The sequence below is a fragment of the Choristoneura fumiferana genome, chromosome 26, assembly GCF_025370935.1.
Source record: "Choristoneura fumiferana chromosome 26, NRCan_CFum_1, whole genome shotgun sequence".
Lineage (NCBI taxonomy): Eukaryota > Metazoa > Arthropoda > Insecta > Lepidoptera > Tortricidae > Choristoneura > Choristoneura fumiferana.
In genome coordinates this window covers 1412931-1439634 of record NC_133497.1, presented here as the reverse complement: position 1 = coordinate 1439634, position 26704 = coordinate 1412931, and the positions used below count along the sequence as shown (strand labels likewise).

Genomic DNA, 26704 nt, shown 5'->3' with positions numbered 1-26704 from the left:
CAGTTCAGGTGGCTGCGTGCTGCCCGCGTATCCACCGCATGGCACCTACACTGTTTACAACAAGCCAGAAGCCGTGCCGGGACAAGTCTACGACTTTGCTGGTTTGACTGTAACCTGTGATCCTGGGTATGGAGTGGTTGGAAGCAAGACGACGTACTGTTTCGGCGGAAATCCTTGGCCCCAACCTATGCCACAGTGCACCCGTAAGTAGCTTCATTATTCTTGAATCTTGTTGTTCTTCTAGTCTTCTTTACTGAATCTTGCCAATGATAGTCCTGAACAATCAAATGCTTCGGCATTGCAAATGATTATATAATCTAACTAGCTTTTGCCCGCGGCTTCGCCCGCGTGGAATTCGGTTATCGCGCGCTGTTCCCTCGGGAACTGTGCTTTTTTTCGGGATAGAAAGTAGCCTATGTCACTCTCTGGCCTATAAACTATCTCTATGCCAAAAATCACGTCGATCCGTCGCTCCGTTTCGACGTGAAAGACGGACAAACATACAAACACACACTTTCGCATTTAAAATAATAGTATAGATTGCCTTAACCCCGTAGTTATAAATATTAGAGACTTCAAATTTGGTATGCAGGTAGATAATGCTAACAGGTAACAAAATGTTCCAGGCTTTCCGAAAATCCCACGGGATAAAACGAATAAAGAGGATTTTATAGGTATTCCAACTGAATCAGAAAACGAACAAGCTAAACTAATACATTTAGGGACTGGAGATTTGGCGAACTGATGTAAATCTGCTAACAATACAATAATTTAGCAGTGACATCCTGCTCATCCTGTCCAGGATCGTCTCCATAGAAGGGAACTCCTCAAAAGTTGACGGCACACACAAAAGACTTTCAATGACAATGCGTTTATATGATATACGCCATCTGATGCTGCAGCCAGGGCTGACTGCTGATGACGGAACTCCTCAAGGGCTGATAGCACAGATTCGGAAATGTTCATGTACGTTCAACGGACTGACACAATTACTTTGCTCACCCGCACCCTTTATGATAACTGCTTTTAAAATAAATTCAGTTTTGCCGTAAAATGTGTGTTCATGAATTTCCCCCTCCTCTACACTGTATGAACACACACTAATCACACAAATCCATCTATCACCACCACCACATTACCCTGATGCGTTTCGAATTCAACCAGAACTCATCTTCAGAGCAACACACAACCGTTCAGCATGCTAGAGTGCATGTAGAGGTGGAGGAACTGCATTAATACACATTTCTTTTAAAAAGGCATCATAAAGTCGCGGGTAAGCAAACTAATTGTTTTAGTTCATTGGTATAGACCTATGCAAAGTAGCGCCTTTTTATTAAAAAATCAAAATAAATAAACAAACCAAAATTTAACAAAGCTAAAAATTATTGAACTTATCAATTTATTTATTTTGATTATTTTTATGATTTTTGATCTATTTTAGTTTGATATTTGACATAGGAAATTTGTAATTGTAATAAAATAATTATACGCCTCTCAACAGAATATTTGCACGCCTGCATGCAGGCTGAATACACTGAAATAAAAGTATACAATGTAAGACCTTCCTGTACTGTATTCTGGCAAAAAAATACTTTTCACTTTGACTTTTGACTTAACAAATAAAAAATTCCCTTGAGATCGTCCACTTGGGGCATGGTCCCCAGGACGGAGGCCGCATTGCCCCTCTGCACCGCCAAACTTAGGCGCTGGGCAAAGAAAGTAGCGCCTGATTAAATGAATTATGTACGTTCAGTTTTGATGTACTTACACATCACTTGAGAGACTAAAATATACATATTTTATATAGCTACAAATAAAGTTTTGAAAAACAAGCTATTACTTAAAATGTGCTCTAAAAAAACAAAATAAACATTAAATACCTACGCCAAACCAATCAACTCATTAAGTAAGTAACATGATTTATTTATAATTCTACTAGCTTTTACCCGCGGCTTCGTACGCGTAAACTATTCAGTCTGGTAGTTGCAATTGAAATTTTCGGGATGTTACAAAATTCCCCTGTAAATTTCCAAAATTTATATCGTGGTCTTCATTGAGGTTGTGTTGTGAATAACTGTACAAAATTCAAGACTCTAAACCCAGTGCTAAAATTTAAAAAAAAATCCCTATCCAAATTAAAATTCGAATTCAAAGTCAAAGTCAAAGTCAAAATATCTTTATTCAATTAAGGCTATATACACTTTATACCCTGTATAAACCCTAATTTGTTACAAGCACTTATGAATGTCAAAAATAAATCTACCACCGGTTCGGAAAAACCTCTGTTGAGAAGAATCCGGCAAGAAACTCAACGAGGTATATATTTTTTTTAAACAGATTTACAATATTATTAAATGATATGTATACATCACAAGTATAAATTTAACACAATTCAAATCATTTATTCAGTTAATAGGCCGCAACGGACACTTTTACAGGTCATTTTTTAAACTACCAGCGCTTTCAGAAAGACCATCATTGCCAAGAAGAATGCTCCGCAAGAAAGTTGGCAGAGTCATTTTTTCAAAATAAAATAATTACTATAAAATACTGAAAAACTACAGTATACAATTAAAGAAAAAATTACACAATAATAATAATAATAATAACACAGGGATGTATGGAGTCCCTTAGTTACAAAACTATCCCGTGGGAATATCGGGATAAAAAGTAGCGTATGTGTTAATCCGGACGTCCGGCTACCTAAGTACCAAAATTCATGCCTCTAAGCCCAGTGGTTGTTATTTCGAAATTTTATCCCTACGTATCCCGTGGGAATATCGGGTCAAAAAGTTGCTTATGTGTTATTCCAGACGTCCAGCTATCTACGTACCAAATTTCATGACTCTAAGCTCAGCGACTATTATTTCAAGATTTTATCCCTATTTCGTGGGAATATCGGGTGAAAAAGTCACCTATGTGTTATTCCAGACATCTAGCTACCTACATACTAAATTTCATGACTCTAAGCTCAGCGACTATTATTTCAAGATTTTATCCCTATTTCGTGGGAATATCGGGGTCAAAAAGTCGCTTATGAATTATTTCAGACGTCCAGCTACCTACATATCAAATTTCATGACTCTAAGCCCAGCGGTTATTATTTCAGATGTTTTCCCTATCCCGTGGGAATATCGAGATAAAAAGTAACCTATGTGTTATTTCAGAGGTCCAGCTACCTACATACTAAATTTCATGGCTCTAAGCCCAGCGGTTGTTATTTCATGATTTTATCCCTAGGTATCCCAGGGGCATATCGGGTCAAAAAGTCACCTATGTGTTATTCCAGACGTCCAACTACCTACATACCAAATTTCATAACTAAGCCCAGCGGTTGTTATTTCGAGATTTTATCCCTATCCAGTGGAATAATCGGGATAAAAAGTATTCTATTTGTTTATCCAGGTTATAAACTAACTTTTAGCCAAATATCATCCAAATCCGTCTAGCCGTTTCAGCGTGAAGAAGTAACAAACATACTCACTCACTCACTCACAAACTTTCACATTTATAATATTAGTAGGATAGGATACCTATACAGTACCATGTATACCTGAACAGTACCGTGACTGGCTGACTGACAGACAACACATAGCCAAAACTACTGGTAGAAAATCCCATGGAATAGGAAAATATCTCAATTTTGTTTGTTGCGGACAATCTCTGAAACTACTAGGATTTAAATAATTATTTTACCAATAGAAGCTCCATCATCCCTGATGGACATAAACTTTTTTTTTAATGTAAATTTTTTGCAGAATAAGTGAATTTCATTTCGGGCCAGATTTTCAAAATTCTTTCAATAATAGAAAGCTACAATGTGTATCTCATCGACAATTAAGAATATCAAAATAGATCATAACAGTAATTTATTTCCCGAGGGAACTTTACGATTTCTCGGGATATAATATAATCCTATATCGTGTTTTATAGTCGTTGCGGGCAAAAGAAACGCGTAGTACCTACTTTAACGTTTTACAAAATTCCACCCCTGAATCAGCGAAACAGTGTTTCAAAGTTGGTACGAATTATGATTAATTAGATAGGGACGTATGTATGTTGATTTTTCAATTCCATGCACCATCCTGTCTAAAACAACGTCGGTCTGTATTTGTATTTCCATGTAATCCTCCGAAAATCAACCTAAACACGAAAAATAAGATCGCAGAAAGTAAATGTATGTACCCCAAATTTAAATGTTAGTATTAACTACTTGCACGCCAAAGTTGAAATTTCTAATAATTATAGTTACGGAAATCGGGCCATTTTGAAGTTAAAATATAAATCCCATTTATTCCCTATCCCGTGGGAATTTTGAAAAATCTCTAGACTCAAGACTCAAGTTTCTAGACCCAGCGGTTTGGCCTGTGCGTTGATATATCAGTCGTCAGCCAGGACTTTGAATTTTATAATATAAATGACACTTGAAACTAAAATCGACATAGCTGTTTACAGCTCTTGGAAACACTTTTCAGGGACGACCTGTTTAGACATGCTCACAGAGACCTAAAATCGAAACAACACTGTTGTGGTGCTGTCTGTTCATGCAGCAGCTACAATACTGATCAATCCAACAACACATTTATTTCTACTCGACGTCGCACTCTCAGCTTAACCTTCCTTCTAGGTTTCTGCAGACTGACGCCGGACCCAAGCGTCAATTACACTTGCAAAATAACTGGAGATGACGTATTAGGCGGGACCCGGGTGTGCCACGAGCTGGAGCCGCACGGTACGGAGGTCGTGCCGGAGTGCAACGGCTGCTTCTACTACCCCAGCAACGTTCTGCTGAACATGCACTGCGTCGACGGCAGCTGGGACCACGTCGCCGTCTGCCAACCAGGTATTCTGTTCATGCTATTTTCCTTCTGATCCGAGATAACATTGCAACTGAAATGTAAAACAAAATATAACAAAAACTAGAACCGACTACAAAAAACCATGAAAATAATTTTCTACCAGTCTGAAGTCGGTGCCTCAGCACGAGCCAGCAGGAGTGATTGAAGCCCAATATACTCGTATTAGTTGTAGGTGAGGTAGACGATTATAGGTCCACTCCTGCAGGCTCGTGCTGAGGCACCGACTTCAGACTGGTAGGAAGGTATTTTCATGGGTTTTTGTAGTCGGTTGTATTTCTTGTTATAAAATTTGTTTTTTGAGTCTATTTTACTTTTTTGTTAAAAAAATTCTTTATTTCTTACTTTTTAGTGATTTGTAGCCAAAGTACATCTCACAACGATTCCATTAAGCCCAAACACGACTTAGTTACGTTGTTTTATAACAGAGTTCCGTTGCCTACCTTCTGGCTTCAGCATCAGATCAGTTCGAAAGAATCATTCTTCTTAGTCGCTTATCTAGGTATATTAATCATGATCGTTTATAGACGAGCGAGCATTACTTAGCTTTGACGAGTTCCATAATTGGTTATCTACGGTCTTCTTCATCAGGTCCAGGTTACCAAATGATACTTTCTGAATGTAAATGCTCATCTTAATGCTAAAAATGCCAAAATCGCCATAAGTGTTCCTTTAAAATTTGAGATTTGCCCTCAAAAATTTATTGATTTAATTTTTATATTTTTGCGTATTAATCTTAATGCGATTTACAGAATACATCTACTTACCAAGTTTCAACAGTATAGTTCTTATAGTTTCGAAAAAAAGTGAGTGTGACATACGGACGAACAGACAGACAGGCATGACGAAACCATAAGGGTTCCGTTTTTTGCCTTCTAAAATAACTTCTCATGCTTCGTAAACTTCATATTCATGCTGGATACAATAATACAACAACTCTTTATTGAACACCAACACATAGCAAGCAGTACCAAAAACACAGCTAACTCCCTAGGGATTTTCCAAGGCAAACAACAGGTGGCCTTATTGCTTCAGAGCAATATCTTACAAGAGAAAAGTAAGGAATAGATTTTAGCAGGTGGTGCAATTTATATTAGATAAGAGCAATTTAAAAAATACGTAAAACTATCAAATTAACTATACAATAGGTATACACAAGCATAGAGAAAAGAAAAAGGATCCCCTATAACACCAAAAATCTCGGTGGAATCGGGAAAACTTACTGTGGAGAATCTCCTGAAGGAAGTAAATCAGAAGTTAGAAGTAGTGTTTAAAATTGAAAACAAACTGGAGGGGCTAACAACTTTGGATTTTTATTCCGAAAAGTATGCGGAGTTGGCAGATTTAAAAGAGAAAACAGAAGCAAAATGGACATGGCATTGGACAGAAATAATGTGTATTTACGAAAATGTAATAAAGCGCTGGAAGAAAGAGTAGAAATGCTTGAGCAAAAAGAGAAAGAGAAGAACGTTGAGTTAGCCTTCGTAGAAGAATTTGAAAATGAAAAGTTGGACGAAGTAGTGAAAAATATTGCGAAAGAGCTTGATTTAAAAGTTGATGAGATCGAGTCAGTGAAGAGGGTAGGTGCCCGCGAAAAAAGAAGGTCTATTGTTATTAAAATGCGCACTAAGGCAGCCCGGGATCAATTAATTCAGAAACGTAAAAACGGTATTACAAATGGCACAATTTATAAGACTGACAGCACACAGAGGATTTATATCAACGAGGAAATGACCAAGTATAAGCGACAATTATTTTGGTCCACCAATAACCAACTAAAAAACATTTATACGTACATTTGGTTCCAGAATTCTAATGTATTAGTAAAGAAGAGTGAGACGGAGGACACAATTTATACCATAAAAAACGAAGAGGGTATAAATTTTCTTATTGAATTATTAAAAAAAACAGAGTAAACAACAAACGATAACTGCGTGGATACACACTACTTGATTTGTGGACTGAATGATGTTTGGGCATAATAATATGGATGTTGATGATAATATTGAATATAATAGATACGACAATACCAGTGAATAGAGTAAGAATATCAAAAATAAAAACCAGCAACTAGACGTGGTACACTTAAATATTAGGTCTTTAAGGAAACAATATAGCGAGCTGATTGTCCTGTTAAAACAGTGTGATGAAAATATAGACGTCCTCATTTTATCTGAAGTGAACGTTAAGCAAAATGAGTTATCTTTTTATCCAATAACAGGTAACAATTTGTTTTCGAATACAAGAGAAGAAAGTAGGGGAGGTGGTATTCTTATATATGCCAAGGATTGCCTGGACTTCAGTGCTGACATTTGTGATACTACGGCGTCGGAAATACTGCACGGAAAGCTGAATATAGGAGACAAAAAAATGAATATTATAACAATTAATAGGCCACCAAAAACAAACAAGTTAAAATTTGTTCAAGAAATGAACTATATTTTAAAACAAGTTCCGCCCATTGATAATGTTATTATAATAGGAGATATGAATTTGGATTTATTATGCGACGACTCGAATATGACTATTTCTAAATATAAAACCATGTTGTGTGAGCACGGCCTCCAATGTGCAATACCGGAAACTGAGATCGGTGCGGTATGCACTGTGTGACAAGCTAGTAATGGAAAAATTAAAACTAATTAACTGGGCGGAGTTATCAACTATAGAAAGTCCATTACTTTTATATGAAAAACTGTGTGATTTTTGGCAGTATTTATAAAGAGGCATTAATTGAAGCTAAACAAATAACTCAAAGAAAATTGCAACCATGGGTACGTAAAGATCTAGCAAAAAATATTTGAGCACAGAGATGAATTGTTTAGAGCGTGGAAATTTAATCCTAAAAGTATGAACTCTAGATTAGAATATACCCGGTTTAGAAATAAAGTAAATAAAGTTATAAATGCTGCCAAGAATAAGTATAGGCAAAGCGAAATAAATAGGTGTGAAGGCGACTTTAGGAAGATATGGAATAACATTAATGGGTGGCTGGGTAGAATTAAGGGTAATGTTGATAGTACGATAATGAAATATTGGGGGAAAATAGATAGCGTGCAAAACATATGTAGTAATTTTCCTCAAACTTTTACACGGGAAGTGCTAGACATATTACATAATTGTAATCAAAATTTTTATGCCGTGATTCGTATGTGAAAGTGACCGATGTTTCTTTTAGGTACAGAAAGGTTAGTGCTGGTGATGTTGTGAAGATTATTGACAGCTTGAGTTGCAGGAAAGCACCTGGCATTGATGAGATCAGGATCCAGGATATAAAATATGTAAAATCGGATACGAGTATAATTTAAGCAAACCTGCTTCAAGCCATGGATGAGTGTGGCATCAGGGGACCCATGAACCAGTGGTTCTGTGAATATTCAACGAACCGAACCTTAAGAACCGTCATAAATGGGAAGACAGGTTCCGAAGTTCAGGTAAGCCTTGGCGTGCCGACCGAATCGGTTTACGGACCTATTGGATATATCATGCATGTGAACAGTGTGTCGAATGTTGTCCAAAACTGCCAAGTTTATATGTACGCCGACGACATGTGCCTGCTGCTCGCCGGCGAGGATGTGCCTGATATGGTGAGCAAGGTGCAGGAGAATTTTGTAAACATAACGAAGTGGGCTCATGACAATCTGTTTTCACCATACAATAAAAAAGCAAAAGATGTAAGATCAAGCGATATTAATATTATAGGACACACATACAATTGCCTGCACAAAAATAAGCAAACTGTATATGTAGTAGACTGGAGGTCGTTGATAGTTTTAGATACCTCGGTTTGACTATTGATAGACATTTTAATTGGAAACTACACATTAATCAAGTCTGCAATAAATTAAGGTCAATTTTGGGTCAATTTTATTATCTAAGTAGAATAGTAAATAAACGCACCCTGCATATTGTTTACCATGCACTCGCTGACTCGTTGCTGAGCTATGGGCAGAATTGCTATGGACTTACTTTTAAGACATATTTAGTAGGTAAAGACGTAAAAGAGTAAATACTTATAGAAAAAACTAGGATGAACTGTTCTCAGTTTGTAAAATTCCCCCTGTACACTGTAAGACTATATACCTTAATATCCTAGAAACTTATTATAGTGAAGAATATAAAATACAAAGCCACAAAAAACGTCACTTTACCAGGTGTTCTAACAGGAAATTACTGTTTTTTTTTATTCAACTGCATGGCAAACGAGCAAGTGGGTCTCCTGATGATAAGAGATCACCTGCGCCCATAGACACCTGCAACACCAGGGGGATTGCAGATGCGTTGCCAACCTAGAGGCCTAAGATGGGATACCTCAAGTGCCAGTAATTTCACCACCAGTCTTACTCTCCACGCCAAAACACAACAGTGCAAGCACTGCTGTTTCACGGCAGGATTAGCGAGCAAGATGGTGGTAGCAATCCGGGCGGACCTTGCACAAGGTCCTACCACCTGCGAAACTGTTGCATGCAGCCGGTTGCCAAAAATTATTACGCAAAAAGAATCATAGAGTACCTCATGCCTAAGTTATATAATAAATACCCTTTATTGCTTGAGGAGGAAAAATTAAAAGTAGGGAAGTTTAATAATTGCATTGAAAAAGATATTAAATGATAATGATGACTAAACCTTCCTACTCAAGATTGGTATCTGGGATATTCGACGGTGGAAAGCATAAACGCTGTAACCCACACCTTTACAAAAAAAAATATTGCATATTTCGATTCAGTTTTTTTTCTGCGTCGAATGCTGTAACTCTCGTTGCTCTACGACGTTTAGAAGTTTCTGGACAGCGTAGTAATTTTTACAACTTTTGGTTATTTGTGGTACGTCAAATGCTATAACCGACACAAAAAACGAAAAAAAATTGAGTCCTGTATCTTACTTCATACACGCGAAATAATATTCATCCGCACGATGTCGCTTACAGCGTTTAGGCGAAATAAAAAATTATATCATACGTGGGTTACAGCATTTACGCCGATCGAGAATATATTGCAGGTGAGTGTTAAAGCATTCACTGGGAATCAAAACAACTGAATACTTAGGGTTACAGCTTTCTATCGAAATTTTTTAAGGCAATTTGACTATTTAATACATTTATCTCCTGGAGTATAAGGATAAAATTCATGACGTTACAGCATTTGAAAATGGATGATATTATTGTTAGCAGTAAATTTACATCATTTTTTCAAAGCTTTTACTAGCTTTACATGTATGATTGTTTGTAACCGACTGCTTTGAACTCAATTTTGACCCACTTTAAACGGTCAGATTTAATTTAAACTCTGTAGACTTATTAGTTGACAGACAATTGGTAGATGATTAATACAGTAATGTCATAAATTAATAATCAACTAACACTAAATCTACTTAAAAAACTAAAAGTAAATCTACTAGGTACTAAGACTTACTAGCGCCCCACCCCGGTTTCGCACGGTCACAAATTTAAATAAAGGTCTCTATACAAGGACACCTCACACACATTATTCAGCTCCATTTCCCGCGCAAAGCCGGAACGCTTTTTTTAATTCATAATATTTTTTGTGTGAATGTTATTTAGAATAATTCAAAAAGTGATCTATAAGTATTGAAACAGTCTTGAATATGAAATATTTTATGGATAATATGGTTTCATTTTGGTCGGGATTTCTATCAACTTTTAAAATTAAAAAAAGTAGCGGTAGTTATATGTGACATTATACTAGTAGTTACAATAGATGGACATATCGTAAAGTTTTTTCTAGATACCGATATACCTTTCTTCTTCTTCAGCCTTTCTCAACCGTCTCGGCTTAGGCCTCCTTCAATTTTTTCCACTCGTCACATTGGGCTTTTTGGATTCAATTTGAACTAGCAACCTTTTTTACATCGTCTGTCCACCGCATTTGTGGTCTACCCTGAGGTCGCTTTTCGCCCCATGGCTTCCACTCTAGGAGATGCTTGCACCACGACTGTTCACTCCAGGCCACATGGCCAGCCTACTTCCACTTTAAGCTCGCCTTCGACTTTGCTTTGATCCCTAAGCTATTTATTTGTTTTGCGGTCCATCAGCGACATTCCTACCAGCTTCTTCTCCACTGCCATCTGGGCCACTTGTAATCGATTGATCACGTCTTTCGTGAATACCCAGGTTTCAGCACCATAAGTGAGCACCAGCAGGATGCACTGAATAAATATCCTGGCTTTTTCTTCCGCAATTTTTTTTATCTTAAAAGCAAAGTCCAGTTTCGAGTATGCTGGCCACATAAGCCTTATTCGTCTGTGCTGTTCGCTAGTTTGGTTATCTTTGCTCATCCTGATCTCCTGTCCCAAGTATACGTAATTCTTTACCTGGTCTACGGTGGTTTGGTTGATGGTTATGCTTACGTTATTTCCATCCATGTTCGTCATAATCTTGGTTTTTTCCAAGTTCATTTCCAAACCAACTTGTAAAGAGACGTCACTCAACTCCTTAATCATTACCTGTAATTCTTCAGGATTTTCCGTGAGATGAACTACCTCATCTGCGAACCTTAAGTTATTCAGTCTATCTCCTGCTATATTTATATAGACCTCGATTTTCCCATGCGAGTTTTTTGAAACATCTTCCAGAACCAGAGTAAGCAGCTTTGGATTAACTGGCTAATTTTTCCCTTTTTAGTTCACTTTTTTTTTCTAATAAAGGCTTGTTTTTGTTACACCTCAAGTTACATTATTGAAGTTGTAATAGTACGAAACCCAATTTTTTTTCTTGTAATAAATATAGTGTATCTCTTTGGCATAGTGTAGCATTTTAATGCAGAAAAATCTCATTGACAAAATTGATTCCACAAGTAAGCTCAAGAGTATTTGGGATTGCCAGCAAGTCAAAAAAAAAACAGTCAGAAGATACTGTCGAAGAAGACGCGGATTGCGAAAAATACCAAGACGAATAAAAAACACATTTCCCTAAATTATTTTACCGCATTGATTGATTATTGTTACGATTAATCAATAATACAAACTAAAATAAGTATTTGCCATTTTTTAAATCCCATAATATTTTGACCAGTGGCTGATTACGTTAATTTATTTTACAAGGATTAGATTGATTTAAGCTGTTACTTCAATTTATTTGTTAATTTTGAGAATCTAAGCCAGCTTACAAAACTTTATATGATCAAAAGTACTGTACATTGTCCAATTACGAGTACGACATTTATGCTTTCCCAAAAAAATAGTAGGTACATTGTGTCTTAAGGGCGGTAAATAAGGAATTACGAACGAGAGTCTATTAGAAGCCCGAAGTCGAAGACTGAGGGCTTTAATGAGTCAATGTTCGTAATTCTAGCACAGCCCGTGCGACATACAATGTTTTTCATCACATTTGCGAGTAAAATTTTATATTTGTAAAAGAAAAAATATAATTGTTCCAAATATTGGCGATACCTTAGGCTGCGCTCTTGACAGCGCTGCCCTCCGCCTCCCGCACCATGCGCCTAACGTGCGTGTGCATGTGGTCCTGCAGCAGCGCGCGCAGCACCATCAGTACGGGCGATGACTCATTTACCGACCTTGGGCTTCATGACATGAAAATTTGTACGGGCAATGACTCGTTTACCGACCACGGGCTTCATAACAAGCACATTAAGGTTGAGGGTTTTATTTGGGGGGTTGCAAGCAAGGTAGCCTGCATGTTACGACACTGTTTACGAGTGAGTGTGATGAAATACACTTTCTACTATTTCATACATTATTGTATTGATGTAACTCCGTTTTCGTGGATTTAAACAAAATATTCAAATGCTGTAACCCACCAAAACTTCTTTGCTGACTACTTTAGGGAAGATTTTTACCAAGACAATGATAGCCTAGCCAAATATACATCATTTTCCAAAGAATTGTTACTTTAGGCCAAAAGGATCATGAGTTATGATTTTTTTAGTAAATTTTAAAAAGTGTTGGCTCTGGTGTAAACTTTACACATTTTGGGTTACAGCGTTTATCCTTTCCACCGTCGAATATTGTCATTGTGTACCTATCTCTATTAGTGTTTAGTGTCGTACCTGCGGAGACTTAGTCTACTATCCATTGGTAAACGGATGTAAACCTTATTTGCAACGCAATAAAATCTACATTATGTGTATGACTGAGTCTCCGTTGGTATACATATTTAGTTATGTAGTCAGTAAGCATCACTTTGTATGTGCTAATATTAAAAAAATAAATAAAAAAAAAGATTTAAAAATAAGCAATGAACTGTACCTATATGAATGTATAGACCTATGTCTATTTTGAATTTGAAAGAGGAACAGTAAAGAGAAAGTTCTGAAAGCAACGAACAGAAGTAAATAGCTAAATCTCTCTTTGAGGCAGCAAGGAGATGCAGGGCTAAAGAGAATACTGTAGAGAAGATGAAGTACGTGAAAGTTTTATAAATCCATACCACGGCTGTCCGCATCTCTTGCACATAAAAATTAAGACAAAATTATTAACTTATCTTTAGATTGCGGGACACCCACACCGATAGCTAACAGACTTATCATAAACGGAAAAAGGACGAAGCACGGCGAGCTGCCCTGGCACGCAGGCGTCTACGACAAGACCTTCACCCCCTACAAGCAGATCTGCGGCGGCTCTCTGATCTCCACCAGGGTCATCATATCTGGCAAGTATCATTGAGCCTTTAACATCCACTTGTCTTATGATAGCATAGACTGTTAAAATGATATTTATAATTTAATAATTAAATTATCTAAATTTCTATAATTATTACATATCCTTTAAAAGTAGTAGTCTTCCAAACCTCATATAGGTGGTGGTTGTGTTTCTGAAACAGAACGTAGGCAGTTAAGGGTTTATGTACATGTTTTAGATACAGTTAACATTCTCAAAAGTTACCTAGAACTGCCCACGTTAAAAGTTTCGCAACTTTGGGAACTTCTCGTCGGTGCATTGCTAAGCACTTCTACTTAATGTATTAACATGCAAATTCTACAGCGGCACATTGTTTCTGGAAAACCGAGCGCCAGGAAGCAGCCAGCACGTATGCGGTGGCTCTGGGAAAGATTTACCGACCCTGGGATGAGGCCAGGGATACTGGGGCGCATAAGTCCGACGTGAGTGTTCTACTGAATCAAGTAAAAGTTAATTCGAAAGTTCTTTTTATGTAAATCTCATTTTGAGTCACCCTTATGGCATTTATTCGGCTTTTGTTTGAAACCAGATGCAGCAGAAGTTACGCGACTGAAAATATGTGCCTGTACGGGTGAAGGCGGCTTCGGAAGCGTAAGTTTTTGAGTTGCGTAATTTATGCTGCATTCGATTTGATAACTACAAAAGTCCAGTTCGGCCACACGGCGACTCAGAATGAGGTTGTACATAAATTGGAATTTTGTATGAAACCAAAATAATACAAAAAAAATATGCACCTCAAGTGAAGTCTAAAATTACGTTCATCTAGCTTCACCCTAACTCAAAAAAATACGCGCGTCTTGCTTCACCCATAACTTCAACGTTGGTCGAGTCTAAGTTATTTCTGATTTTTTTCCAGGTCAGTGAGATTAAGATTCCAGTTCGCTATCTGGGTGAAGCAGGGCACTACCAGGCGGACATCGCGCTGGTCTTCATGTCGACTCCTGTAGTCTACCGCACGTACATCCGGCCTATTTGCATGGACTTTAACGAGGAGTTTGACAGGAATCAACTTCAAAACACGAATTCGGGGAAGGTAATGAATGTCAGAGTTTAGTTCCATCCAGGTGAAACTACGCTATAAAGTAATGATTTGTAGTGAAGTGGAAAGTGTAGTGAAGTGCTCCTCGTAATTCATATGGTAAAACGGGTGGTGAAGCACCAGGACTCCTCAATAATGAAAGTCTCTGCATCGGAAAAAGCAATCTTTCGTAAAAGATGATGAGCAGTTGATGTTAAAATATTGTATCTTAAATTACTTTACACTGTGTAAAAAATTAAAACAAAACATTGAACAAACTACAAAATTTTCTAGGTATATTAGTCATGATCGTTTATAGACGAACGAGCGTTACTTAGCTTTGACGAGTTCTATTTGTCATCTACGGTCTTCTTCATCAGGTCCAGTTTACCAAATGTTACTTCCTGAATGTAAATTATCTTAATGCTAAATAAAAATGCCAAAATCGCCATAAGTGTGTCTATAAAATTTGAGGTTTGCCCTCGATTCCCCTCGATCGAAACATTGGAATATGTTCCAATGAAGGTTCTATGGAACCTTCTCCATTTTTGAAGTCGGTTAAAAAGAAGGTTTAAATAGCTATTGTGACTTGATTTGGTAATTTTGACACTAAACTTTTCCCCGGCACGACAAAACGCTGCGATCGAGCTAAAGCAACCAATTAATGTTTCGACACCTCCTAAGTATACTGGTACAAGTGCATAATCTTAAATTTACAGGAGAGCTGTTCAAAGGTTTCAAAACCTGTAACTTTCTCATTTGATGATATAACTTTTCAAAATTTTGCATTGGTTCTAAAGAAAATATTTGATTTCTACCTGTATTCATGGAATTTTGAAATTTCTTATAGTTTTTGAGAAAATTGCAGATACACTACTATACGCGTATTTTAAATCTTGTAGTTGTGCAGTATACTGAGCTAATTACCACTTGCTCCAGTATACGGCGTAATGCGTAGATTACTGATCTAACGATATTTTTATATTGTATATGAATTTTTAGATGAAATACTTATATGGCTTGCAATGAACAATAAAACAGATGCTCTTTTACCTTCATCTATTGATTTATAAACGTTTTTATCACTTGCATCAATATACGCTAACATTAGCATGCCACTTGTACCAATATACCGCTAGTAATGTTTTAAACGTGCTATACAAAATACAGAAATATACCTTTATAAAAAACCTCACTTGAAATATAAATGGTTTTATTAAGAAAAGTAATTGTATTAAGTGGTTTAAAACAATGGAAGCACATTCAATGGATTCGTATTCCTGTTCAAATGTGTACTCGTATTTTATTGTGAAAGATTCCTCATGTGATACATATATCGCATCGCACCCATTTGTATCCACATAACGGCTAAGCTTTTCGTGCCTCTTCAGGGTTCCGTACCCAAAGGGTATAAACGGAAACCCTCTACTATATACTACTTCACTGTCCGTCCGTCTGTCACCAGGCTGTATCTCAAGAACCATGATAGTTAGAGAGTTGAAATTTTTACAGATTATGTATAACTGTAGTCGATATAATATATATAACAAAAAATAGAACAGAATAAATATTTAAGGGGGCCCCCATACAACAAATGTAATTTTTTGCCATTTTTTTGCTAATCCTAATGAATGTTGTATAGATGGTACGGAACCCTCTGGTGTCTGATTGGCACTTAGCTTAAGACAAGCTTTGACATGAAATATTGAGTCAAAGTCAAAATATCTATTCAATTTAGATTGTAACAAGCACTTATGAATGTCAAAAAATTTACCACCGGTTCGTAAAAACCTCTGTTGAGAAGAATCTGGCAATAAACCTCAGCAAGGTATATTTTGTAAACAGATTTACAGTCATATTTTAGTAATATCTATACATCACAAGTATTTAACACAACTACATATTTAAAACAGTTTTCAATTCGCTATTTGGAGTAGGCACTCGCCAATGCGGATCGGAATTATTTCGAAATTTCCCTATCCATGATATAATCATTAATTTTAATAACACGCCTTATATATTAATGTCTTCTTGACAAAAGATTTAAATTTTGTGTCTGTTTCTGAGTCTTGGGAAACTTCTATAACTTCATACGGGTTACCCGTTTTCGCCATATGCATAGCCAGGTACCATTTCTTAGGTGTGTATAAAAAAATGTGTATAGGGTGTTAATAAAAACCTGTACTATACTTTAAACCACATTAGGGCTACTAATTACTAATATGATGCAAGTAGAAAAATACTGTGATTAAAAAAAAAAGTTTTGTATGGAAGTGGAGTCGCAAGAAGACTTTCTAATTTCGATGTTTTCCCACTTATATCGTATTAGTAATCAGTAGCCCTAATATGGTTTACAGTATAGTACAGGATTTTTTTTATCAACCTGTAGGTATATTGAAATTTACTGTTCTCATTTTAATTAAAGCATGCATGCCTTCGCCTTCTTTTTGGGGATGCTCAACTACCAGAATGCAATGTAATACTGCAATGTTATATTTCTAGCACGCGTACATGTAGGTATAGCCGAGGAAACTGAATCACGTACTGGTACTGGTACTGGGGTGGAACCGTTGTACTACCAATGTTATGTTGACATCCCATACATTTGCCAAAGAAATCATAGCGAAATAGATCACGAAAAGGTTTCACATTGGATTTAGTTTCCTTGACTGTCTATGAGAAATACGGCTATTGTGGTCTTGCCCTCCGCAATTGTCAGACCAAAACATGTTTTTTTTATATAATTACTATCAAATTATGTGCTCGTAGAACAGTTTAAACGGTCCGCACGCAGCGACGGCTAGCGCGTACACTGAGGCAACTGCCAGTTACACTAGACTTCCCCGGCCCCGCGACAATATCGGTGCCGCGTATAGTGGTGCATGTCGGTTGCCTCAGTATACGTTGCACCGATTAGCAAAACGGTGTTAGATGCATTCATATACGTCACTTTATTTCCAAAACTAATAGGAATATCCGTGCAATTTTTTTGTGGTAGGTAAATAAGGAAATATTAATCACAAAATTGCAAAAAACTAAAAATCAGAAATTTGTCACTTGTACCAGTATACGTAGGAGGTATTGGTTTATTTAGGCTTTTTTAATGAGCAATTTTTACTAAAGGCGTTTCTTGTTTGAATATAATTATATTATTTCGGTAGATCTCAAGCGAAATCTTGTTTGATAACCGGCAATCACTAAAAGAGGCTTGAAGTTAATAATTATGTAGGTATTAGTCATACTTGTTAGAGACAAAATACTGCACTTCGTGATGGAAGCAAGCCGCTTTGCACAGTGATAGTACAGGCTAAACTGAGTGATTTGACCCGCAGCGGCGATATATGAACAGAGATGGCGCCACTGCTTTAAAAAATACTTCAAAAATTAGTTGATTTCAACATTTAATATCCCAAATTAAAGCTCATAACATTCATTATTTATAAAAATACTAAAAAAATATTTACTGAAAACTTTTGGCGAAAAACGCCATCTCAAGTTTTTTTTTCTTACCTGATTGCTAGTTTTTACTTGATTGCTTAAGAAAACTGTATGCAATATGAATGGTTTAATGCATGTAAATATTACTGAGTTCATAAAAAGCATTAAAAAAAAACCTGTTTCACCATCTATTGATTAGTGTTAACTGGCGGTTAGGTGTGATGCCGTCTCTATTTGTTGTGTTCGAATAGACGGAGACGGCATCACATTTAACCGTCGGTTAACGCTAATCAATGGATGGTGAAACAGCCCCTAAATGTGAGCACAAATTTCTTTAAAAAATATTTCAACAAATTCTACAAGCTAAACTAATAAACCGATTTCAATGTTTAATATCCCAAATTAAAGCTCATAACATTCATTCTTGCAAAAAAAAAATATTTACTGAAAACTTTTGACAAAAAACGCCATCCAAGAACCATGTCCTTCATGGTCCTTGCGCCATCTTAAGTTTTTTTTCTTACCTGTTTGGTAGTTTTCACTTTATTGCTTAAAAACATTGTATGTTGTATGCAACATGAATGGTTTAATGCATACCTATATATATTTATGGGTAAATAACAAGTATTTAAAAAAAACCGACACCGATACCTTTCATACCTTACGAAATATTTAAGTTTAATTGTGCACGCTTTTCTTACAAATAAATTTCAACGAAATCTTTAAGTGAAACTAGTGCTCTGATTTTAATGTTTAATGGTAAAAGAAAAGAAGAAAGAAATTACCTAATTTATAAAAAAAAGAAGTTTTTTCCTGGTGTTACGAAAAAATATAATTACTTTAAAATTAGTAGGTCATTATTTAGACAAAAAAAAAATACCGTTTGCGGCATAGTTGGTTCTGAGATGTATTATATATTGCTTAGTAGCTGGCGAATTTATTTAAAAATTAGCTTTTTATCTGATAGGACTACAGCTGATAGATATGTCACATTTGAAATAAAAGACTATGTACATAAAATTCGGCATGTAATGTGAATATGATTTGTAATGATATCGTCACCATGCATTCTATGTTCATGTCACCAACTACTCCACGGGAAATTGAAAAAATAATAAGCTCCCTGAAGAATACAAATAGTGTAGGCTATGATAACATTGCAACCAAAGTAGTAAAATTTGTAAGTGATACCATTGCCAAACATTTGAGCCACATAATCAATATTTCTATTTCTACAGGTGTATTTCCAAGTTCTTTAAAAATAACAAAAATTAAACCTTTATTCAAAAAAGGTATCAAAGAAGATGTAAATAATCATCGACCGATAGCTATCATTCCCGTTTTTTCAAAAGTATTTGAAAAGGCAATACACAAAAAAGAGTCAACAACTATTTTGAAAAAAAAAAAAAACCTATTTTGTGCGGAGCAAAAAGGTTTTAGGAAAAACGTTGGCATAAATATGGCAGTTTATGATTTTATTAATATTGTTATGGACAGTGTTGATAATGGTATACCTGTGTGTGCATTGTTTACCGATATGACCAAGGCATTTGATCATGTGGACCACAAGATTCTCCTATACAAGCTTGGCCTTTATGGTATAAGGGGTCAGGTTCGGAAGCTTATTGAGTCTTATCTCACTGATCGGCAACAATATACCGAGATATCTAGGGTATGTACAAAGACCAAAAGAGATATTATATACACATCTGACACTAAATTTGTGAAATACGGTGTTCCGCAGGGCAGTGTGCTTGGCCCTCTGCTTTTCTTGATATACATAAATGATTTGACAAAAGCGGTATATCACCCTATGATTATGTTTGCTGATGATAGCACATCCATCATTAAATGTAAAGATTTGACTCAATATGAACACGACATAAAAAATGTAGTAGGAAAAATTGTTACATGGCTTGATCATAATAATTTAATAATTAATTTGACCAAAACTAATTTAATGCATTTTTATCAAAGAAAACAAGTGAATGACATTTATGTTGATTATGCCGGACAAACTATAGAAAGGGTTGAGGTCACAAAGTTCCTAGGGTTAATGATCGACAGTAAACTCACATGGAAATTTCAGGCAGATCAAGTATGCAAAAAGCTGAGTAAATCAGCTTTTGCGCTAAATAAACTTGCAAAGATCGTAAACACAGATTCCCTGCTGACTGCCTATCATGGACTTGTAGCGTCAACACTAAGATACGGAATAATATTTTGGGGAAATTCGACTTGTAGGGAAACAGTGTTCAAGGCTCAGAAAAGGTGCATAAGGGCTATGTATAATCTTAAAATGACTGAAAGTTGTGTTCCTTTTTTTAAAAAATATAAAATTCTTACTTTTCCATCGCTTTACATTTTGGAGGTAGCTGTCTTTGTCCATTCTCATCCTAGCCTGTTCAATAAACTGACAGAGACACGCCGGCTCCCTGTTCGCTCTCAATATCACCATACATTGCGGAGGAAAACTTGCAAAACAGCGTTGGTGCGGAAAAGTGTCTTAGGGATGGCACCTCAAATATTTAATAAAATTCCAGATTCTTTTAAAGAACTGAATTTGGCGCAATTTAAAAAAAAATGTCATTGTTACTCCTAAATATTGAGTATTGAGTATTAAATAAATGTTATTATAGCGTCAATGAATTTTTAAGTGATGACAATTTATAATTATTAATATTGTTTTAATGTTATGATTTTGAATTTTGATGGACCGTTTTAATTTATTTTTATAGGGTTTTGATTATTATTTTTTTATATGACATATTTATATTGTTTTTTTTAATGTGGTTTTTTCTTTCTTTCTTTGACTGATATGTATGCAATTATAAAAGAAAAAAAAACTGAAATTTTGTACGCCATGTGGCAAAACATACAGTGTTCTATATTTTTTATTTTATCATCTTTACATCTGTACCTATGTTTGACAAATAAACTATTCTTATTCTTATTCTTACATCAATGTTTATCAAATATTATAATTATTGGTGTCGGTTTTTTTTTAAATATTTGTTATTTACTCTGAAATATATATAGGTATGCATTAAACCATTAATATTGCATACAATATACAATATTTTTAAGCAATCAAGTAAAAACTACCAATCAAGTTAGAAAAAAAACTTGAGAAGTTGTGATGGCGTTTTTTTTTCAAAAGTGTTTACTAAAGATATTTTTAACATTTTTTTTTGTAAATAATGAATGTTATGAGCTTTAATTTGGGATATTAAACATCGAAATCGATTTATTAGTTTAGCTTGTGGAATTGTTTGAAATATTTTTTAAAGAAATTTGTCATCATCATCATCATCATCCCAGCCTATATACGTCCCACTGCTCGGCACAGGCCTCCTCTCAGATCAAGAGGGCTTGGGCCAAAGAAATTTGTGCTCACACTTAAACTTGCATATTTCGTGAAATATGAAAGGTATCGGTTTAGTTTTTTTTTAAATACTTGTTATGTATTAGGTAAAATGTATATGCATTAAAACATTAATGTTGCATACAGTTTTTTTAAGAAATCAAGTAAAAACTACAAATCAAGTAAGAAAAAAAAAACTTAAGATGCCGTGTTTTGCCAGAAGTTTACAGTATAAATTTTTCAAGTATTTTTTTATAAGTAACGTATATAATATGATTTCATTTGAGATTTTAAACATTGAAATCGGTCTATTACTTTAGCTTGTAGAATTTTTTGAATTATTTTTTAAAGAAGTGGTGCCATCTCTGTTCCTAAGGGGTGAAACTTCCGCTGCTGCAGATCAAATCACTCAGTTTAGCCTGTACTATCACTGTGCAAAGCGGCTTGCTTTCTTCACGAAGTGCAGCATCCGGCCAAAAAATGGTCATAACAAATAGACTACCTAAGTATGTTTTTATAATATTCCAAATTAATGTTGAAAAAGTTTTGAGTTAAAATTAAATAGATGTATATATAATTAATGTTATAATTGTCTGTAAAATATCGCCAAGTTATTTTTCAAATAGTTACCCCAAGTTTAACGCGAGCCAAGCCGCGGGCAAAAGCTAGCTGAATATAAGTATTTTGACTTTAACTTTGAAACGATTTGCCATATACTCAGACCATAGAAATAAGGCCGTTCATATCATAACACTTAATCACAGGTGTCAGGCTGGGGACTGACGGCGGCAGACGGCCCTGCCTCCTCGCTGCTGCTGACCACTGACCTGCCTTACGTAGATGCGACCAAGTGCATGGACGAGTTACCCTCTGAATTTAAGCCGCACCTTACCAGCGACAAGTTCTGTGCGGGAAACAAGAACGGCAAGTACCCGCCTTATATTTTTATAGCTATTATAATGTGCTAAATAAAATACGTGCAACTCTCGGTCCCGGTCTCGGTCTCGGTTTATTGAGAGACTGAGTAGCGCCATCTTACAATATTATATTGATACTAACCTTACCCTCTTTATACGTAGGTATATAACACCTTCACCCGTAATAAAAACTTAAAACTTTAAAATTCAAAAACACACATCTCACACACACATACACACACACACACACACACACATACGCTTACATAAATATTTAGATTATATAAATCATATCTACGTACCTGATAGGTAAATAGTTAGATAAATGTGTGGGTATTTCGTTAGTAATCGTTCTTTCTCATGATATTTGCGTATGTTCTCTTAATTACTAATAACTAAATACATTGCGCCTGCCGGCCCCAGCCGTGAGCCCCGGCGCCATCGAGTCACTGCTCTCCACGCCACTCGGCTCGGGTGCCTCCTCTTCTGGTATAATCACCGAACAGCGGGAATGCCTTCGGTCGGCTTCAGTCGGTGTAGGTGTACTAACGAACGTTTCGGTTACCCTACGTTTCAATTGATGGACGTTCCTATGTACCTCGGTTCCACAAGCAGACCCTAGTCTGTAATCAGTACGACCTAGCTTCTCAACGACCCTACCAGCGAGCCACTTATCTTGCGCGCTGTAGTCCCGGTACCAAACCGCGTCCAGCGCGCGCCGCGCCCCGCGCTCCCCCGGCCCCCGCCTGCGCGCGCGACTGATTTTCGTTGAGTCGAGCGGATCGCTCGGGTTTTAATTTATCCAAGCGCATACGTAACTGACGACCTTGCAATATTGCAGCTAGGCTCTCCCCAGTGGTGTAGTGCTCAGTGGTCCTATATACGTTAGGAGATATCTATTGAGGGCCGTATCTACGTCTAGCTTCTGTTAAAGTGTTTTTTTACAAAACTATACAATACAATACAAAGACTCTTTATTGTAGACCAGAAATAGTGAGCGATACAGAAAACAGATACACAGATAAAAAATTACAAGGTAAGCAATAGGCGGCCTTATCGCTTAAAAGCGATTCTTTTTTAATAACGCGCTTACAAATTTTAGCTGCCCCATTCGAAGCGGGGTGACAAGGAGCTGAGAAAATGTGTTCCACACCATTGCTTGTTAAAAAACGGTCAAACTCCACACTGATAAAATGAGGCCCATTGTCGCTCACGACCTGTCTCGGAAGACTGAAGCCCGCCCACATCGCGCGCAAAACGGAAACGACAGCATTAGCAGTTGTTGCCGGCACCACTGCTCTGTGACCCCAGAGCATACAACCTAACTCGGTGTATAATCATTTTGCCGGCTGTGATATGGTTTTAATTCCCTGATATCGATGTTAGTGTTAGACGGCCAGCCGTCTACTAAATAACTCATGACGCGGCTTAATATGGGATCCGCGGCTGTCTGGTTCTTTAAAACCTTGTAATCTAGCAGCAACGCTTCCGTCGCGAAATGTAAATATACTTAGTCTGTTCTGGTAGTTCTTCGCGACTGTTTGTTCATCATCATCATCATCCCAGCCTATATACGTCCCACTGCTGGGCACAGGCCTCCTCTCAGAACAAGAGGGTACAGGGACTGTTCGTTACTTCCTCTTTATGCATTTTTATTAATCTCGATAGTCCATCCGCAGTATTTTTGTCCGTTCTAACGTACTCTATTGTAAAATTATACGCCCAAAGGTTAATAGCCCATGTCTGCAAACGGCTCGCCGCCGTAATCGGTATTCCCGTATTACACCCAAATATGCTGACTAAAAGCTTATGATCAGTACGATTCATCTATAGCAAATATGATCGCTAACGCTTGCTTATGGATTTGACTATAGTGCTTTTCCGGCGGGGTGAGCGCGCGCGAGGACGCGCTCGGCTCGGCGGGCGCGCGCTGCCAGCACGGCGCCCAGCCCGTGCGCGCGAACATCGCACGTCAGCACCGTGGGCTGAGACATGTCGTAGTGGACTAACACGTCCGCACTACATACTAACTTTTTGACCTGTATAAACGCATCATTATGTTTCTTGTTCCAACAAAAAATCCTGCCTGTTGTACGAGTAAGTAGCTCGTAGAGTGGGACCAAAAATGATGACAAGTTTTTAATAAATTTCCCATAAAAATTAATCATCCCCAAAAATGATTTTAATTCGGTTACATTATTGGGATGCGGCATGTCTACAATATGCCGTATTTTGTCCGGATTAACCCGCACGCCGTCTTATCACCAACACCGCTAAATAAAATACGTACGTGTTACTCTCGATCCGTTTAGAGATCCGTTTATTAACTACCTTCATCTTACAATATTATATTGTTAATAACCTACCCTCTTTATACATATAATGTAAATCTCTTTATACTTAATGACATTTTCTTGGATTTAGATTTTATTTTTACGTTTTGTGTTTTTAATGCGATATTATTTGTGTCACAGGTACAACTGTGTGTGAAGGCGACAGCGGCGGGGGGCTGGTGTTCCCCAGCGTGGAGCGAGGCATCAGGCGCTACTACCTGCGCGGCGTGGTGTCTACGGCGCCGAGAAGTGAACACGCTTGCAACGTCAACTCTTATACCACCTTTACACATGTCCAGTCCCACGCCACATTCATAAGAGGTCAGCTGAATAATAATCTATCTATCTATCTAATACCTTTAAACTAGCAATTCTTGTATATATTATGTATACAGTGTGGAGAGAAACTACCTTAAATCCTTATCCCTACAATGCATCCAGTTCCCGATCAGGCACAACCAATATATTTACGAATTATTCTAAGAATGAGGTAGGCAGCGACATCTGTTATACATTTCAGAATACAAACCACACTGGGCTACTACGTAGTTCGGTGCATTGTCGCTAGTTATCGTTTTAGTGCTACTGACCGAGTAATCCAATCAAATATCGGGAGTCGATGCTAAATTTTGTTTTCGTCAACATACGGATGGTGATAAAAATAATTACTAGATGAAGCACCTTGAAAAAATTTATATAGTGTCTCAGAAACTGTGCTTTATCAATATGTAAGTGTCATTTTATAATTTACGCTATTTTCATAACGTTCAATAAGATTTTTCAAACGTTCCCGATTCGGCACTCCATGCATTGACGTTCTTATTGCGAATACCAAATAAGTGAAGAATGTTTGCATTTATGTGAGTCTTTAAATGTCATAAACACAAGGATTAATTTAGTATGACCTGTCGGAACGATCATATTTGTTTTGATCGCATTTTTTACATATTTTTAAGATGATGTGGAAGAAACTTCTACAGCATAATGAATGTAGGTCCTTAACGGGAACAGGATTTAAAAAACCTATTTTTTATATAAATCGTAATTATGTCTTTTTTTATTCTTGTTTCTTGGAAGTAAACCCCAATTAATATAACATATAATTTTTCCTTTCAAAAAAATGACATGCATTTTAGGGTTTGGTTGGCTCATTTCTTTACTGTAACTGGCTCATTTTTTAAAAGAAACAAAACTTTTTTAAAATAAAGGAATGTTTCCTAAGGTAGTTTCCCTCCAGGGCCCGACTTATTTTTCCACGCGGTATATTATATAAATATATTTCGGGATCTCGGAAACAGCTCCAACGATTTCGATGAAATTTGGTGCGTACGGGTTTTCGGGGATGGAAAATCGATCTAGCTTGGTCTTAACTCTGGGAAAACGCTTATTATCGAGTTTTGGCCCGAGCAAAGCTCGGTTACCCAGGTACTTGCTATCTAATTGCAATATTGTCAAACGACCGAAATGTGGACTTACGAGTATTAATCACATGTGTTATCTTTCAAACAGATCATGGACTGGGCGTTGTCGGTGGTCGTGCAGAGTAAGTATGATTATCTATATCTATACTAATACTAATCTATACTAATATTATAATGTGGAAAGATTTGATTGTTTGTTTGTATTGAATAGGCTCCGAAACTACTGGACCGATAAAAAAAAATCTTTTACCGGTGGGAAGCTACATTATCTCCGAGTGACATAGGCTACATTATATTTAAAAAAAAACCGGCCAAGAGCGTGTCGGAAACGCCCGAAATAGGGCTCCGTAGCCATTACGAAAAATTAAGTAATATTTTTTTAAGAATTTCGTATTTTGTTACAGAATATTTCAAGTTCAGGTATATTTTATACCTTAGATGAATGATTGGTCTCGCGCGCTCGCTCGACTAGATACCGCGCTAACTAAAAACAAAACGTTCGTAAATGCGGCAACTCAATATTGTAGTGTGCGTTAGAACGGTGTAAGACATGCAAGGATGCTAGTGTGCGTGACGAATTGTGTTGCCAGCTGCTCCACTGTTACCCGAGTTATTGGGAAAATAAATTATTCTGTGGTCTATTAAGTTACTGGTTACAAAATGTATCTTGGGAAATACTTAGAAATTAAGAAGTAATTAAGA

The 26704-nt window shown here is 36.7% G+C and overlaps 2 protein-coding genes across 2 annotated transcripts in view; one reads left to right on the top strand and one right to left on the bottom strand.

The window, feature by feature from the left end:
- LOC141442996 (prostasin-like) lies at window positions 1–26167 on the top strand (the record flags this gene model as incomplete). The annotated part of the gene is given in 8 exon segments (XM_074108209.1): window positions 1–203; window positions 4628–4843; window positions 13321–13482; window positions 13815–13933; window positions 14368–14544; window positions 22096–22255; window positions 24723–24902; window positions 26091–26167. Coding segments are annotated over 8 exon segments (1255 nt in total), but the record flags the coding sequence as incomplete, so codon positions are not given.
- Window positions 1–26704, bottom strand: part of LOC141443003 (prostasin-like) — a 431412-nt gene that overhangs the window by 383135 nt on the left and 21573 nt on the right. The gene's annotated exons all lie outside the window — the stretch shown is intronic.